We start from the raw sequence: 18,318 nt of genomic DNA, 5'->3' as shown, positions 1-18,318 counted from the left end.
AAGGATGAGATTTTATTACCCATATCTCCTGGTTTAGTTTGGATACAGTATGCTCTGTGGATTCCTTCAGCTTCAGAAGTTTGGACTGTTCATTCAGTTTTCTCTTCAGATCAGCTATTTGACCCTCCAGCTCCTGGAGACGTTTGCGGCGGCGCTCACTCAACCTAAACACAGATGCTTGTAGGAGTGAAGACTACCAGCAACAAAGCCTGACTTCAAAAGACATAATACTAGACTCCCAGGTTCACAACCCTGATACATACAAAATAGGTGACTAGTCACATAGCCATCTTTAAAATAACAAATACCACCCAAGCAACAAAAACTGTCTCAATAATGGGAGCTTAATACAAATAGTAAAATAACAAAATTTTCTGAGTATGCAATAATGCAACTGCCTTAATACACTCCTCCCTCACCACTTGTGTCAAAAAAATGGTTCTTTTAAGGCATGTCATTTCACTTTAGCTGTAAGGAATAATTCTGTCAATTATTACACAAGTCTGAGATAGTAAACATTAAGCATAACTTAAGAACATGAGCTTTAGACTCAACAGAGAGAGAAAACAGAGTCACCGAGTAAAAAGAAGGTAGAATAGCCAATAAGACAGAGGTCTGATCGAGAGTAGGATGCATGGTTATCTGTCTTGGTTTTCTTCTCAACTGCAATAGATACCTAGACTGATTTTTTAATCACTAGCCTGGACATTAATTCTATTCACAAGCTAATTTACCATCTGTATAGGGACAAGGAAACTATTGCTGTGAAGGAGGTCTCATAATCTTTCAAAGGCCAACTCAAATGTTCACTTTTTGTAAAGCCTTCCCTGATCATGCCATCCTGAATTGATATATCCTGACTCTGAACTCTTAATGCAATTACTGCCTAAGAAATTTATTTATTTGGTTACTAATCAAGTGCTCTGTCATGGCATTTTTTACTGTCATTCTCAGATGTTACTTAAAATCTTGATTACTTAACCTTTCTTATGTTTAGGTCTCCTCTCCACAACTAGGCTTAATTCCTTTGGGGGCAGTAAATGGGTCTTCTACTTCTCTATTCCCTCTAAAACTCTTCACACATAGAAGGAACTTGACATAACATTTGACTTTATTCTTACTTGGCTTGGTTGACATCTTTCTTTGCTGTCTGAAGTTCAAGAACCAATTCTTCCTTTTCCTTTTGCAGATTGATGACTTCCAATTCTAGATTTTTAATGTTATCCTAGAAAGGTTATAGGTCAGAGAGAAAGAAAGCATTACATAGCACAAGAAGAAAATTGCTTCAACATTCCATGTCTCGAGGAACTATGCATTGTTTAGCCACTTTCATTGCACACTAAAAACATTTGTTCTTGATTTGATGGAGATTAAAGTTATGTAGTAGAAAAGTATGGACTTGGAATCCAAAGGCTTGGATTTGAATCTTGACTGCAAAACTTACTATTTAAGTATTCTAAGGAAAGTTACTTCATCTCTTTTAGTCTTAGTTTCTGTGCAGAAAAGAGTTAATATAGCAGGCCTGAGATTGCTATCCTTAAAAAGACCTGCTTGCAAGGCTGGCCCTTGGTTCATGTTTGGGAACTTAGATTTTGGTAGGGTTCTCACCATTCTCTAACTGATAAAAGAGTGGGCCACTATGCCTAAATTGTGCAAATAATATGATTTATCCTGAATATCTGCCTTCTTTCTGGGAGTCTAGAATTTTGGTATGTACAATGCAGAGAATGCTGACCCCTGGTAAAAGTCCTGGACTCCTAGGCTCAGGGGCGCTTCTCCAGCAGACAACATTTCACACATGTTGTCATAACCCATTACTGAAGGAATGAAGTGCTTCCTGTGTGACTCCACTGGAAGAAAATTCTTAGAAGCTTATGCCTGGTTTCCTACAGACTTTGCCCATGTGCCTTTCCCTTTGCTGATTTTTCTTTGTATCCTTTCATTGTAGTAAATCTTAACTGTGAATATGACTATATGCTGAGTGCTGTGAGTCCTCCTAGTGAATCTTCAGACCGAGGGGTAGTCTTGGGGACTCACGAGTTTCCCTATCTATGTAATAATTAATAATAACACTTACTTCACAGGGTTGTTGGGAAGAACAAATAAAATAAAAAGGTAAAGACATTTTGTAAACTTTAAAGAGCTGTACAAATATTCTTATATTTAGAACTTTCAAACTTATCTACTCAATAGCAACTGCAGTTCTGCATGCATTTAGGAAATGAATTCTAGCAACTGAAATTTGTCAATTTCCAAGATTGGGAAAACCCAATGAACAGAGTCCATCTTGTTCTCATAAGCAAAAAAGATTAAAAAATAATTGGCTGAATAAGTGGTTGGCAGCCAAGATTATATGCAGGCCCTAGACCAGCATTAGATTGACACAAAGGAGCTGAGGCAGGTTAGGTGGGGATACATCAGAGTATTCTAAATAGGCTACAGCTGTTTTCAAGCAATCTACTGAGCCACTTCAGCATAACCAATGAAAATCAATCTCATGGCTTTATAGTTACTCTGTGTATTTAAACTGGTCAATAATGTGTGTGTGTATATGCATTCTTTTTTTCCCCCATTTATTTATTTTTTATTATGAATATTCATAGATACAAATTACCAGAAATTGCTTTTGTACCCTGCATTCTTTATATTTATTTTTACTTATAGAAGTAACATGAATATATATTCTTGTAAAAAAAAAAAAAAATCTAGATAATACACGTAAAGGTCAAGTTCCCTTGACTGCCTCACCCCTGCCAAAATTCCAGTATCCTCTCCAGAAGTAAACCACTGTTATCAGTTTGGTGAAGATCTTCCAGACACTTTTTACCACATATTACACATCTAGACATTTACATATATATAAATGTATATTACATAATATTATATATTACACATTACATATACATTAAATATATAAAATATAGAGTATATATTACTTATATAAATGTCTAGAATATATAAAATAAATATATATAAATAATATATAGAGTATATACACATACACACACGCATATATATTTGTGTGTGTGTGTGAATCAAAATGTGTGTTAAGCATAAATAGAATTTCCAACAATCCCACTACTGGGTATATTCTCAAAGGAAATGAAGTCAGTATGTCAAAGAGATATCTGCACTCCCATGTTTTATTGTGGCACAACTTACAATAGCTAAGATATGGAATTAATGTAAGTGTCTAACAATGGATAAATGGATAAAAAAAATATGTGTATATATACACAATGAAATATTATCCCACCACAGAAAAGAATAAAATCCTGTCATTTGTAGCAACATGAATGGACTTGGAGATCATTACGTTAAGTGAAGTAAGCGAGGCACGGAAAGACAAATACCATATGACCCCACTCATATGTGGAATCTAAGAAAAAAAAAAAGTTGATATTATAGAGGCAGAGAATAGAACAGTGGTTACCAGCGACTGGGGAACGGAGGACGGGGGGAGGGAAAATGGAGAGGTTGGCCAATGGGTACATAATTACAATTAGATAGAAGGAATAAGTTCTGGTGTTCTGTGGCACAATAGGGTGACTATGGTTAACAGTTAAGTTTTGTATATTACATAATAGATAGAGAAGAGGCTTTTGAATGTTTTTACCCCAAAGAAATGATACATGCATGAGGTGGTGGATACATTAACTACCCTAACCTGATTATTATATCACAAATATATGTATCTAAATATCAGATTGTACTCCATAAGTGTGTACAATTATAATGTGTAAGTTAAAATAAAATAAATAAAATAAAATGGAGACAATGAAAACAAACAAAAAAACATAAACAGAATTATACTATATGTATATATTATTCTGTAACTTGCCTTTTTTTACTTAATCGGTCTTAGAGATTTATTTGTATCAGTGAATACAGAGCCACCTCATTCTTTTTCTTATCATAATGAAATATTTGTGTACATGCCTTCTGTACACATGTACAAGGTTTTACTAGGGTAGAGAGAAGTGGAGTTACAGGGTCACGAGGGTACACATTTTTAATTTAACAGATACTGCCATCTAAAATGGCTATCCCAATTTCCACTCTCACCAGCTATGTATGAGAGTACTTGTTTCCCTGCACATTTGTCAATATTTGATATTACTACACTCCAAAATTGTTACCAATCTGATGGGTGAAAAATAGTATCTCTTCATTGCATATGCCACATTTAGTTAGCAATTGTTTCACCAACTCCATATGGGGAATTATTTAAATATTTGAGCTGTGGTTTACTATAATTCATGATAATCTTCATTGATTAGAACCTATGCCTCCTCCAATTTTTCTATGACAATTCCTCATAGTAATAGAAAAAAAATAATAAAATAAAATTAAATTAAATTAAAAAAAAAAAAAAAAATTTGCCGAGCCCGTGGCGCACTTGGTAGAGTGCGGCGCTGGGAGCGCTGCAACGCTCCCGCTGCGGGTTCGGATCCTATATAGGACTGGCCGGTGCACTCACTGGCTGAGTGCCGATCACGAAAAAGGACAAAAAAAAAAAAAAAAAAAAAAAAGAAAAAATACCATTTAGTATGAAAACTGCACTTATTTCTTAGAAAAAGAGAGGTGGTGATTCTCATATGATTAAAAGGATTGTTTACATTAAGAATTTATTTCTTCTTAACTTTTAGGTTTGGAAGCTCAAGCATACTCGATTCCAAGGTGCTGGGAAAATAAAACAGTTTGGTCAGGGCCCTCGCCCTGGGTCCAGTTGGGTATGGTTTTAGAACATCCTTTGCAAGCAAATCTTGTGTGTGTGTATGTGTGTGTGTGTGTGTGTGTGTGTGTGTGTGTGTGTGTGTGCGTGTGGAGTTGGTGCACATGCACACCAATGTATCTTTTTAGTTTTGTTGCTATTCTTGTGTTCTTCAGAAAGACAGAGAGTAGTTTGAGTGAAGCAGGCGGGCAGGTATCTGCCTCCGGTGTCTGTCTGGCGTGGCCATGCTTTCCAACCTATGGCTCCAAGGACCTTTTGGCCAGTTACCTAGCTCATAGACCTGCATGTGTGGGGTCTGGTAACCCAGCCTGGCATGTGTGGGATTTGGTAACCCAGCCTGGCATGTGTGGGGTTTGGTGACCCAGCCTGGCGTATGAAGGGTTTGTGACCCAGTCTGGACAATAGGCTTGAGGGGTCTGGGGGCTCCAGACCCAGCCTTAGCTTGACCATCGGCCCAGTCAGTGCAGGATTACCAGCAGGTAAAATAGCCTGACAACTGGTGTGGTCGTGTAGCTAGACAATTGGCATCACGAACAGGATTAAGAGTGCTACAACTGGCGATGTCAACAGGATTCCAGACATTAGCCTTAGCCATAGCTTAGCAGAGCCCCACAATTGGCGTAGTCTGCGACAGGATTCTGAGCAGGTACAGGAGCCGAAAGTCCTTGGAAGAAGGGGGAAATGTGGCTACTTGTGAATATGCTCTGCCCTATAGCCATCTTCCTGTTGACTGGGATCTGGTTGCTGCACAGTGTACTGCAAGGCAGCATAGACCAGGTACTACAATGCAAAACCCCTTGGGAAGGGGAGGAAATGTGGCTGTCCTTGAGCATGTGGTGCCCAGTGGCCACTTTTCTGCTGACCGGAGCCTGGCTATTGCTCACTACACTGCAAACTGATCGAGATTTGTGGCAGAAAGCAGAGTTGTTGGAAGCAAGGATAAATGTCGTGGAGGACAGCGTGCAGTGATTGGCCACTCCTGCCTCTCACGCCAAGGAAGACGACCAACCCAGTGGTGAGTTGGGGAAAACCCGTGCATCTCCAGGCACGACCTGTTGTGCACAAGAAATTGAGACAGTAAAGCAGCAGAAACAGGGAGAGACCCTGGCTGCTTGGCGGCTGCAGCTATGAGACCTAGGGGTGGATGATGTAGCGTGCTCTAGAGACTATGCAGTAAACGCATGTTGCATTTGTCTGAAGCCAAAAGGCTTGGAGGGTGCCACTTAAACCCTATGGCCAGCTGGGTACCATAAAACCCGAGAAAAGAGTGCCACATGCAGATGGGCAGATGACCCAAAGACAGGTGCCCCTGCAGAATTTCAAGTAATGTTTTCACCTGTTGAAAAGGTGGAAAAATTAGTCTCCCTTACTACGTGCCTGTCTTGGTGGCAGCAGTTACAGGAGAGCTGCAGATATGCACAGGGGCAGGACAGCCACTCCTTGATGGACTGGGAAAATGCAGCTGTTTGAAATGAGTGGGCAAATGCTGCTGAACTGCCTGAGACTGAGTAGCCGGTATAAGCCGAGCTGATTGAAGTAATTCTAAAGCCAGAATGTAAAAGTGGAGAGCAGGAGAAAAATGCAAGGGTGAAGCCGATAAACTGTTTGCTAAAGACATTATCTTGGAGGTGAGGCAGCCAGATGCTAAGAGCCAAGACAATGGGGAAAAAAGCCCTAAGCACATTTGAGAAGTCTGGATGGGGGCCCCACCCATCACAGGCCCTGAGGGCATTTGAGAAGTTTGGGAGAGTACCCCTCCCATCCTAGGAGAACTGAGTTTGTCCCAGAGGGCAGACCTGAGGTGTCATTGCCTTCGGCAAACTGCTCCCTGCATCCAAGCTGCTCTGGCTGGAGCAATCCTGCCTCAGCACCTCCGAAGAGCAAAAGCCAAAAACCTTGGTGGCAGCTGGTGGCGTTCACGTTGTGTTAAGTTTGCAGCCAGCAGTATGTGAGAGCAGTGGAGGCGTGGCAGCCTTCACCTAGATTTTGGAAGATGTATGAATAAGCTGGGGGACTAAGGCAGAGACCTGCTGCAGGGGTGGAGCTGCTGCGGAGGTCATCTATGGAGCAATGTGGAGCAGAAAAGTGGGGTCGGAGCCCCCACAGAGAACCCCCACTGAGGAAATGCATTGTGGAGCCAGGATGGTGGGACTGCCACCAGGAGCCCAGAACTGTGGGCTGCTGGCAATGTGCAGTGCCAGCCTGGAAAAGCTGCAGGCACCAGGCAGCTCAATGGTCTGCACTTGGCAGAGTTGTAGGAGCAAGGTTGCCCAATGCTTTAGGGGTCCACGTGCCCCAGTGTGCTTAATGTTTGCCCTGTTTGGGTTTTGGATTTGTTTGGACACAGTTTTCCTTTCCTTTCCTCCCTTCTGGAATGGGAATGTGTACCCAATGTCTGTCCCACTGTATCCTGGAAGTAGATAAACTTGTTTTTGACTCTTTACAGGTTCACGGCTGGAAGGACTTTTGCCTTTGGTCTCAGAGGGGACTTTGGACTTTTGAATTGGTGCTGCAACAAGCTGAAGATTTCCAGGACTGGGATGGAATGTGTAATATGTATATGTAAGGGTCATTTATCCTCACTGAGGGAACATTGCAGAGGATTCTGAACGCGTGGATTGTGCGGCAAGGACCCTGAAGGGGTGGATTTTTGGGAAAATAGAATAGTTTGGTCAGGGCCCTCGCCTTGGGTCCAGTTGGGTGTGGTTTTAGCACATCCTTTGTAAGCAAATTGTGTGTGTGTGTGTGTGTGTGTGTGTGTGTGTGTGTGTGTAGTTAGCGTGCATGTGAGCCAATGTATCTTTTTAGTTTTGTTGCTATTCTTGGGTTCTTCAGAGAGAGTTTTAGTGAAGCAGGCAGGCAGGCATCTGCCTCAGGTGTCTGCCTGGCGTGGCCGTGCTTTCCAACCTATGGCTCCAAGGACCTTTTGGCTAGTTACCTAGCTCATAGACCTGCATGTGTGGGGTCTGGTGACCCAGCCGGGCATATGAACCGTTTGTGACCCAGTCTGGACAACGGGCTTGAGGGGTCTGGGGGCTCCAGACCTAGCCTTAGCTCGACAGTTGGCCCAGCTGGTGCAGGATTACCAGCAGGTAAAAGAGCCTGACAACTGGTGTGGTCGTGTAGCTAGACAATTGGTGTCACGAATAGGATTAAGAGCGTTACACAAGGGGAAAAGGACCAGATATCTTACTACAATTATAGTTATAACTCATTACTAGCACCTCCTTATAGGGTTAGAAATACATTGGGCGAACATATGTCCCCATGTTTCTAGGCAAGAGTACAAGAAGAAAGGAATAATTTCTCAGCCTTACCAGTAATCCTTTGTTTATCCTGGAAAAGCCAAAGTACATTTGACCTAAAAAAAAAGGCTGCACTGTATGTCCTGCTAACATGGACAACTGAGCTACATATTTAACTTGCTCCCTCCTGAAATCTCACTAAAATGACCCAAAAAAGGGGTAAAAATCAACAAGAATGAAGGGAGAAGAGGAGAGCAGTCAAGAGATATCAACAGACTTTTGGAAGAGGAAAAAAGCTGGATAAATGGTAACTGACTTTCAGAATGAAAAAGCTAAAATATAACTCCTACAGGACAAATGCCAAGAAGTAGCAAGCCAATTTGTACCATAGAACCACTGAGAGGAGGAGCAGAGGCTTCCTTTCTGGAGAGGCTGAATCTGACAGGCTAGACTTACAGACACCAGATACAGCTAATGGCAGGGATAAAGTATCACACTGTTGACAGTCATTAAATAAAAGTCTGCATAGGACTGAGAGACTCCAACTCTCTTATTTTCTCTGGGTTACCAGAATGATGGCATACCACCACCCTGTCCATGTAACTCTAAGCAGGAGAACAAAAGATTTCTTTCTCTCTCTTTTTCTTTCGAAAAGATGACTGGTAAGGGGATCTTAACCCTTGATTTGGTTGTGTCAGCACCATGCTCTCCCAAGTGAGCTATCTGGCCATCCCTGTATAGGGATCCAAACTTGTGGCCTTGGCACAGACTTCATGAATACGACCCCAAAAGCACAGGCAACCAAAGGAAAAATAAACAAATGGGATTATATCAAACTAAAAAGCTTCTGCACAGCAAAAGAAACAATTAAAAGAGTTAAAAGACAACCAACAGAGTGGGAGAAAATATTTGCAAAATATACATCTGACAAAGGATTAATATCCAGAATATATAAGGAACTCAAACAACTTTACAAGAAGAAAACAAGCAACCCAATTAAAAAATGGGCAAAAGAGCTAAGTAGGCATTTCTCTAAGGAAGATATACAAATGGCCAACAGACATATGAAAAAATGCTCAACATCACTCAGCATCCGGGAAATGCAAATCAAAACCACATTGAGATACCATCTAACCCCAGTTAGGATGGCTAAAATCCAAAAGACTATGAACGATAAATGCTGGCGAGGCTGCGGAGAAAAAGGAACTCTCATACATTGTTGGTGGGACTGCAAAATGGTGCAGCCTCTATGGAAAATGGTATGGAGGTTCCTTAAACAATTGCAAATAGATCTACCATACGACCCAGCCATCCCACTGTTGGGAATATACCCAGAGGAATGGAAATCATCAAGTCGAAGGTATACCTATTCCCCAATGTTCATCGCAGCACTCTTTACAATAGCCAAGAGTTGGAACCAGCCCAAATGCCCATCATCAGATGAGTGGATACGGAAAATGTGGTACATCTACACAATGGAATACTACTCAGCTATAAAAACGAATGAAATACTGCCATTTGCAACAACATGGATGGACCTTGAGAGAATTATATTAAGTGAAACAAGTCAGGCACAGAAAGAGAAATACCATATGTTCTCACTTATTGGAGGGAGCTAAAAATTAATATATAAATTCACACACACACATACACACACACACACACAAACGGGGGGGGGGAAGAAGATATAACAACCACAATTACTTGAAGTTGATACGACAAGCAAACAGAAAGGACATTGTTGGGGGGGAGGGGGGGAGGGAGAAGGGAGGGAGGTTTTGGTGATGGGGAGCAATAATCAGCTACAATGTATATCGACAAAATAAAATTAAAAAAAAAAACAAAAAACAAAAAAAACAAACTTGTGGCCTTGGTGTTATCAGCACCACACTCTCCCAAGTGAGCCACAGGCCGGCCTTAATAAAAGATTTCTTAATTGGAAACTGACTAGCCCAAGGGAAACCCACGCATATAGAACTACCTATTGGCTTTTAGTTTCTTTTTTTTTTTTTAAATATGAATCGACAGCCAAGGTTCCCTATCTTGAATATCTTTTTAAAAAACCAACAGTACAACTCCAGTTGTCCTATACATATTATGTTGCCTTTTCATCATCAAAAATGGTGTGCTTGTTTTCTTCCCATTTAGTTAAAGAAAGATGGTAGATATGAATAAATGCTGCCCTAGAAAATAGTTTACCTGGTATTGGAATTGAATGGGCTGTAGTTGGCTGTCATTCTGGGTCATCTTCCTAGCTAGGGCCTCTTTCAGTGCAAGGGCTTTATTCAACTCAACCAGCTCCTTAGACATCTGAGCTTGACGTAGAGCATGCTGAGTGGTGAAAGCATCAGAAGACCTGCTGGCCTCTGGACTGGTTTCTGCTTGCTGGAAAATATCAGGATAACGATTTGTAAGACAAAAGCCATTGGAACTCTTTAGGCACAATTTTATCGAGTCTGGCAGCCACTTCTCCATTAGCAATACTTCTGTTCTTTCACAACTGTGGCTTCTCATACAACATTTGCTTTAAACATCTGAAATACATTGAGCTACCCTATTTCCTTGCTCTCATAAGTACCTTATTTTTTAGAGCCAATTAAGTTTCTTGTTTTTTTCCTTTATTGATCTGATCAACAATTCTTAGTTTTGCCTCATTCCAAGGGGTCCTTAGAGAAGTCACTGGAAACGGCACTTTAGAAATCTTTCTTATTTCAGAATATGAAAACTACCAACAAATATTAATTTTGGTGGGAGAAGGCTATCTCAAGCAAACCATTGTCCAGCCATACATTTTAACTTTATTACCTTTAGTCAGCATCTAATACATTTTATCTATCCTTGGTGATCTGAACACTCAAAAGAACACTTAGTTCTTTTAGACCCTAACTATCCCATCCATAGAAAGTATGCTGAGAAAAAATTCTCTTCCATTTCACTTCTAATGCTTTTTTTTTTTTTTTAACTTTGCCATAATTTCCTAATTTGTTCCTTTCCTCATTTTAACTTGCTGGAGAGTTGATGCAGAATATTAGCATCTAACAAGAAATAAGTAAGCTAGATTACAAATACAAAATGTGACATCCCTGAGGAGTCCTGCCACCCATTACCAGTTATACTATAATAGATAGAGCCTATCCAAGTTAGGGATTTTACAAAGCTGAGATTTATACTAAAGATTTCTGGATTTCCAGGGCATTCTATGGAGAATGGAAGCAATCACAGATTCTCCTTCAGTCAAGTGATAAATTGTAGGCACAGTTACAGCTCCTGGTTCTACACAAAGGGGCCAATTACTTACAGCTTCTGGTTCCACTGCAGTATCAATGGCTGCAGCCATGCAAACAACAGTTTCATCCTGCAGTGAAAAATGTTTTGGTTTAGGAAACGATACTGAAGTGAAGCTTATTAGTGGATTTTATATTGGTTCTTTAAGTTTTTTCAAGTGTATACAGAGACCATTTAAGTTGCTGAACCCATTTTATAGCCACAGATACCCCAACAGCCACACATTTTCATTTCCCACCTCTTAAGAGTTTTTTCTTTATAAAGGCAATTGTATAGTCTTTGTGAAAAATAAGGTCATGTGATAACTGACAATTTTTGCACTTTTCCTGCTATGCCAGAGATCACTGGGCCAGAGTGAAACACTTAGCCATTCCAACAGGCCAAAGTTTAAGCCATTTTATAGACTATACTGTTTCTTTTTATGCTTCTACCACTAATTTTACCTCTATTAATGTACAAGTCTAGACAGTTCTAAGAACAGACATCAAATAATGGCAGTGAATCAGAAAAGTGAATAGGATGAAGGGTTATTTTTTATTTTTATTTAACAGTCAAGATAACAAAATCCTACTCTATAAGGAAATAAATGCCTAGAAAAATGTGCTCATGAGGTCAGACAAATGTACTCCAAGTGCAGGACATACTAAATCCTTAAACCAGCAAGACAATCTATTATAGGTCAGTGGTTACCCTTTCCTCCCTTTCATGTTTCAATTTTCAGTATAAGGACTAGTTACAGGCCTATCCTAGATTATTAGGACCATAACACTGGCTTTTGGAGGCTTTTTCTGATACCTTCCAGAGGGTCACGATCAATGTACATGGGTTAATCCTTAAAAACCACATGTTGTTACTGTGGATTTACCTTTGGCTTTTGGCCCAGTGAAATTTCACAATGCTAAGATTTAAGCTTAGGGCTATGGTGACATGTTCTGTATGAACATGGCAGGATTCTGCCTTCATAATCCTAAATGTAAATATCTAACAATAGGATTTATTTCAATCTAACAGCCCCCCATTCTAGGGCTACAACTGAGAATCTCTTGTAAGTAAAAGATATGATTTGATGAAGGTGATGGTCAAGGGAAACAAGGCTAGAGAACGTTGTACTACATTAGCCAGCAATACCCTCCAAAATGAGGTTTTTGTTTATAGGCTGTAAGTAATAGCATTACTGGCATGCAAAATTCTTTTTATGGAACTGGTTTTGGAGGAGGGGGTATAAGCAACAAAAAAATTATTTTGTGAGAACTGAAAGGACTGCACAAATTTCCTCACAGGTAACTGTAACAAGGAGGTTTGCTTGAATTACATTTTAAAGGAAGAAATGGTACAATTTAGTGCTTAAAGCCCCAGGAGGAATATCCAGGAACAATGGTTGCCTTCATAACTGAAAAGGGGGTGTTCACCCGTCAGTTAAAATAAAAATAGTTTTAATCCAGAATGAAGGGCATGAGCACTTACACTTGAAACATTTTCCTTTCACTATAGTGAGTCTTAATAAAAGCCACAGGACACATTATTGTGTACTTCCAAAAAAATATGTAGCTGGGAGTGTCTCTGAACAATAGACGTGGAGAACTCTGATTCAAAAGTCCAGCAGGAGCCCTGGATAAAAGGGTTTACTCTGTCTAACTGTGACAGTGGAAGGAAGCCAGGAACTTTATCAGCTTGTGGCAATCTTTAGCACCCTCCTACTGTGTGTGCCAAGGGCATTTCAGTGGCAGACACAGCAATTCCACAGAGTTCCTCTGAGCCAGCTACCACTAGCAACATCCTCTACAGGCACACCAAGCACCAGTCATAATGCCAGATCCTCAATGAGGATGGTTTGTCTTAATTTATTAATTTGGTTCCATGGGTTTCCTTCATCTTCCCATATGACTTAATGTCCCCAAAATGAGGTGGTGTGAAATCCTCTAAGATTGGTGTGATGGCCATGAACAATGGTGCCCTGGGTCACTATTTTCTGAGCTTGCAAATTTTGGCTCCATATGTTTCACCTATGTTTAAGTGAAATTACGGATGGTGAAATTTAACCTTGTGATAGCCATTCTCTAGCATGCACTATGTACTTCAGCCACATTGAACTTCCTACCATTTTCTAAACTTTCATACCTCTTTGCTTTTGCATATGTCTTTTCCTCTATATCGACTGTCCTTTTCCTTTTGTCTTCATGGCAAACTCTTATTCACTTTTAGGACCCAGTTTCTTCTGTGATGCCTTCTTGAATTTTCTAGACCCTCAGTTAATCATCCCTTCCCTTGTATTCCCACTGTACCTTGCTCATATTGCTCATGTAAAAGGATTAAAACAGACATGTGAAAGGGTTCCCAGTTTTCCTTGCCTTCAACTTTCCCCTCTTTTCCCTTTCCCCCTTTTTTTGTTGCCACCTCTCCCACCTGTGAACCTTGACCAGCTGACAAACTACAAGGATTGCAAGAACAACTTTTAAAAATAATCTAACAGTTATCATGATGGGATTGCACCAATATGTTCCTGAGGAAAAGGCAAGAAAACTGGAACAACCTCCAACCCAAAGTTTCACAGCAATTAACAACAAAAACTGCTACCTGGGCCAAACCAAAAGGACACACACCTCTTTCTTCTCCTCACCCTATAAAACTCCAATCCTGCTCCGACTTGGGAAATTACCTAGAGTTCAGTTGCTCCCCAAATGTATCAGCTGAATAACACCTTTAAGCCCTATTTGAGTCATGTAAATTATTTACTTTGACAGTAATACAGCACTTAACAAGGTTACATAGCTAGTAAGTGGCAGAATTGGTTTCAAACCAGGGTCTGACTGGTTTTACAGCTCAGGTTCTCAATTAATGTGCCCTGTTTGTTGGATAAATAAACTGTCATCTTGGACTGCTCACGACAGTTTTATATAGCTCTACTTATTCTAAAACACTGCCTAACAGTCTCTTGGGAGTTTACTCATTTAATTTCTTAGGACTGGCCATCATAACCCTTCCCCCTGACAATATTATGTTGTGGTTTTTTTTTGTTTTTTTTTCATTTACTTTAAGAGTAAATCTTAAAAAAAAAAAAAGTAGTAAATCTATGTGTGGATGATTTTGTGATGCCCTACTGACAAGCCTAGAAAACATTGAGCAAGACCAGGGATGTGAGACTCCCTGTTCTGATACCACCAGTCATTTAAATACATATACATTACTGTTTCAGAATAATAAAAAAGAGTGTAGATGAAACAAAACCAACCATAACCCCTTCACATAGTATGTTATAGTGTAATTTCAATTTTTTATAAAAGTATATATGCCTAATGGCTAAGACAGAGAAGGAACACCAAAAATAAAAATAGATTTTTAAGGTGGTGAGATTGTGAGGATCTTTCTACTGGACAAGCAACAAATAACCACCCCCATCCCTAAAACACACCCACAAATACTATAATAGTTCTAAAAATAGATAAAAATATGGGAACCTATGGCAGAATGATCATTCAAACTTATTATTGGTTATAGAAGAGAGCTATGGTATTCCCTGGTTGCTGTAAGCTATCTGTCAGAACCTAGCTTTATTTAAAATTGGGATATTGGGCTGGCCCCGTGGCACACTCAGGAGAGTGCGGCGCTGGGAGTGCAGCGACGCTCCCGACGCGGGTTCGGATCCTATATAGGAATGGCTGGTGTGCTCACTGGCTGAGCGTGGTGCGGACGACACCAAGCCAAGGGTTGCGATCCCCTTACCGGTCATGAAAAAGACAAAAAAAAAAAATTGGGATATGATATGACGCCTCTTATTAAGTTAGCCTATACTGAGAGAACAGCAAATCAATGACTGCTGCTCTTGCTACCCAGGCAATTTTGCACTGTTACGTTGCTGTTTCTGGTGTTTGATTAGAATACCAAAATACTAACGTGCCACTGCATATGAAACCTATGAGTGTTTTGATTTAACACATTCAATATTCAGATCATATCCAATGATCCATGATCTCTGTTCTCAAGCAGCTCACAATCTAGTTGTTTCAGCAAAAGGCACAGATTTAGAAAGGCTCATATGTATCAAGAGACATAAATAAAAGCAGTATGCCTATTTACACTGTCCCTACTTGGCTTACCGATAGCTGGGTAATCATTTGCTGCAGGTTACGAATTATATCTACATTTTCTTTTAATTCCTGGTCTTCCAAAGTCTCTGCTAGCTTTTGAAGATTCAGTTTGCAGCTGAAAATTCAAGCAAAAGAACCCAAGGGTTAATCGTACTGCAAAGGCCAGAGGATGCATGATTATATACTAAGGTGGTATAGGTTGCTAATAAATATCTGGAAGGAAACTTACGCTGCATGCTGTCTGAGCTCTTCTAGCTTGGTGTTCATCTTTTCATTCACTTGCTCTGTCTGCAACAAAGACCCAGGAGATCATCAGAGGCAGTACCTGACAGCCTCACATAATTATGCTCTCTATCCTACTCCTATGGATTAAACCTAGGTAGAGAGACTACCTCCCTTGCTGTAATAGAGGATTTTAGTGGGCTTTGGTTATTTAGTGAAAAATGTGTTTTTTAACAGAGTCATGGAAATTAGCCCTTCAGTCAACATGAGCTACTAAAAATAGATTCTAAGCAGCTGGGTTTTATGCTTGCCATGAAGCTCAGACTATGGGGTGGAGGGTGAAGCCTTAAATCGATAGAGAACTTTGCAACCGGGGGAAAAAGCAATATTTCCTGGCATGCTACATCCTGCCGTTTGGGAAAAAAAAAAGTCATTTACTTTAAACTGCCTCCTATACTACACTGTTCCCTAGACCTAGCATAAGGACATTTAAAACATAAAAGGGCCTCACACTAAATTTGAGCTATTTTTTAAAGTTACACTGTCTGATATGGTAGGCTAATTTTAGCAAAAGACACCAAGAAAAAGGGTAAGGAACAAGAATGATGGCAGAGAAAGAAGAAATGGTAGAAGGCAGTTACGTTTTGAGAAGGGTGATTGATATTTTCAGTTTAATTTCAATCACAGTATCTGTAACATGCTGGATGCTGCAATGGATTTGGGAAGGACAGTTTATATAGAAAAAAATGTTGTGCTTGTTATTAAGTTCTGACAGGATATCAAACAATAAGCCTATCAGGCAGCTATTGTAACAACCTTAGAAAGGTCAGATGGTGTGTGGCTAGAATAACAAGTACCACCTGTTAAGTCAGCCATGTGAAACATGGCTTCTAGAGTTACTTCAGAGGCATAATATGCAGCACTGGAGTTAGAAAACTGTATATAAAAATGCCTGAGATTCCATTTTTACCCTTCTGCTAGAAATGAACAGTACGATGGACGTAGGCTTTAGCCTCCTTTAAAGAAATCTTTAAGCAGTTTACCCTTCCTTGGCTAGAGAGCACACTGATGCATGAAGGTATATAAGTTACAGAGGCTCAATTACATTTTGGTGGAAACTCATTTTTGCTCCCAGCAATAATTGTGCTATCAAAGATTAAGTTGTATTTAGATGTGGAAAAACGTTAGTGACAGAGCCAGCATGCACTGATCTTGGAGGCTGCTATCAGACTGACAGCTAGTAGGATTCAGAACTGGTGTAATTAGTTACATAGTGATCCACTATTTGGAAATTAACCATATGGAAAGTGAATTAAAATTAATTTCCCAGCTGTTATATCTCACCACAGCAGCTGTTAGGATGGAATATAAAATGTGACATTAGGGGAAGGGAGATAGAGAAAAACTAAAATCTTAGTGAGGGAACAGTTACTTGGTATTATGGATAAAGATTAGGTAGGACTTAAGGTGACAGAGGGACTTGGTTCTTTCCTTTCTGGTATTTTAGAACAAATCTATTTAAAAATGAGATTCATATAGATTCTTTGTGGTGGATATATAGGTGTTCAGTGTACAATTCTTTTAACTTTCCTGTATTTTTTATTACAAGCCCATGTATTTATCCCAGAGAGGTTCTCTGGAGGAAAGCAATATAAATACATTTCTTTTCACATGTCTTGTCTCTCATAATGAGAAGCATGTTAAATATTTTGGAAACCAAAGCTAGTAAATGTCCAGACTGCTAGTAGTTTACTCTTGGGGGCCTCACCAAAATGATCCTCTCCAATATCTGGGCTGTCTGACCAGCTGCCTCGCTCAGACCACGACTTAATTTTTCATTCTCCTCTACCAGGGACTGATTCTTCTCCATCAGGGATTGTAGATTCTCTGATGGTTCCACACTAAAACAAAGAAAAGTAACATATTAGACAAATACATGATTGATAACACCTATATCAAAGGTAGATTAAAAATATGAGGGTACTTTAAAAAGTTCACAGAAAAATAGAATTAAAAGATAATATGAATTTTTCCGTGAACTTTTTGAAGTACTCTCATATATCCCTCAGGCCTTTTGGGTGGGGGTTGGGTTAAAATTACCCTACAAAAGGCTGGGAAGTGTGTCCAACCCAATCTATCCTCCCCGTCAGATATTATTATTATTATTATTTTGACCGGTAAGGGGATCTTAACCCTTGGCTTGGTGTTGTCAGCACCACGCTCAGCCAGTGAATGCACCGGCCATCCCTATATAGGATCCGAACCTGCGGCGTCGGTGCTACCAGCACCGCACCCTCCCGAGTGAGCCACGGGACGGGCCCAGATATTATATTAAATGAACAAGAAACACACCCCTGAAGTACTTTAATGTTTTGGAGGAAAGTATTAATTCAGAGCTAGATATGGTTGTAACAGGAATGACTATCCTCACCCTTGGCTCTTGGTTTAGGATCTTTCTATTTGTGTTGTGTAGATTAGAAGTGAAGGCTAACTGTAGCTAAAATACATGTTCTCTCCCTCTTTTTCCCACCCTCAATCCCTCATTAAAGATTAGGGAAGTAAGGAAGGAAGAGGTATGGAGGAGGTAGAAGTGACACTGCACAGGGTCGAAATTTAACCTGATCAACACAAGTTGATTGCTCATGTACTGTAAAGTTTAGGGAAATAGCATTTAGGAAGTCAGAAAGTTGAAACGATGACCAATAGTCACTAAGAGCACATTTCTCAATTCTTTATAAATAAGTGC

General features: G+C 40.0%; 1 protein-coding gene across 1 annotated transcript in view; it reads right to left on the bottom strand.

Moving 5' to 3' along the window:
- KIF4A (kinesin family member 4A) overlaps nucleotides 1-18,318 on the bottom strand; it is a 137,972-nt gene that overhangs the window by 28,309 nt on the left and 91,345 nt on the right. Inside the window, exons 10-16 of the mRNA XM_063083335.1 lie at nucleotides 17,341-17,473; nucleotides 15,580-15,638; nucleotides 15,360-15,465; nucleotides 11,279-11,335; nucleotides 10,180-10,365; nucleotides 1,122-1,225; nucleotides 20-164 (exon numbers count right to left, since the gene is read on the bottom strand). Of these exons, the coding sequence (XP_062939405.1) occupies nucleotides 20-164; nucleotides 1,122-1,225; nucleotides 10,180-10,365; nucleotides 11,279-11,335; nucleotides 15,360-15,465; nucleotides 15,580-15,638; nucleotides 17,341-17,473 (790 nt within the window). The remainder of the gene's footprint in view (nucleotides 1-19; nucleotides 165-1,121; nucleotides 1,226-10,179; nucleotides 10,366-11,278; nucleotides 11,336-15,359; nucleotides 15,466-15,579; nucleotides 15,639-17,340; nucleotides 17,474-18,318) is intronic.

Source organism: Cynocephalus volans, chromosome X, assembly GCF_027409185.1.
Source record: "Cynocephalus volans isolate mCynVol1 chromosome X, mCynVol1.pri, whole genome shotgun sequence".
Classification (NCBI taxonomy): domain Eukaryota; kingdom Metazoa; phylum Chordata; class Mammalia; order Dermoptera; family Cynocephalidae; genus Cynocephalus; species Cynocephalus volans.
This window is presented reverse-complemented; position numbering and strand designations above follow the sequence as displayed.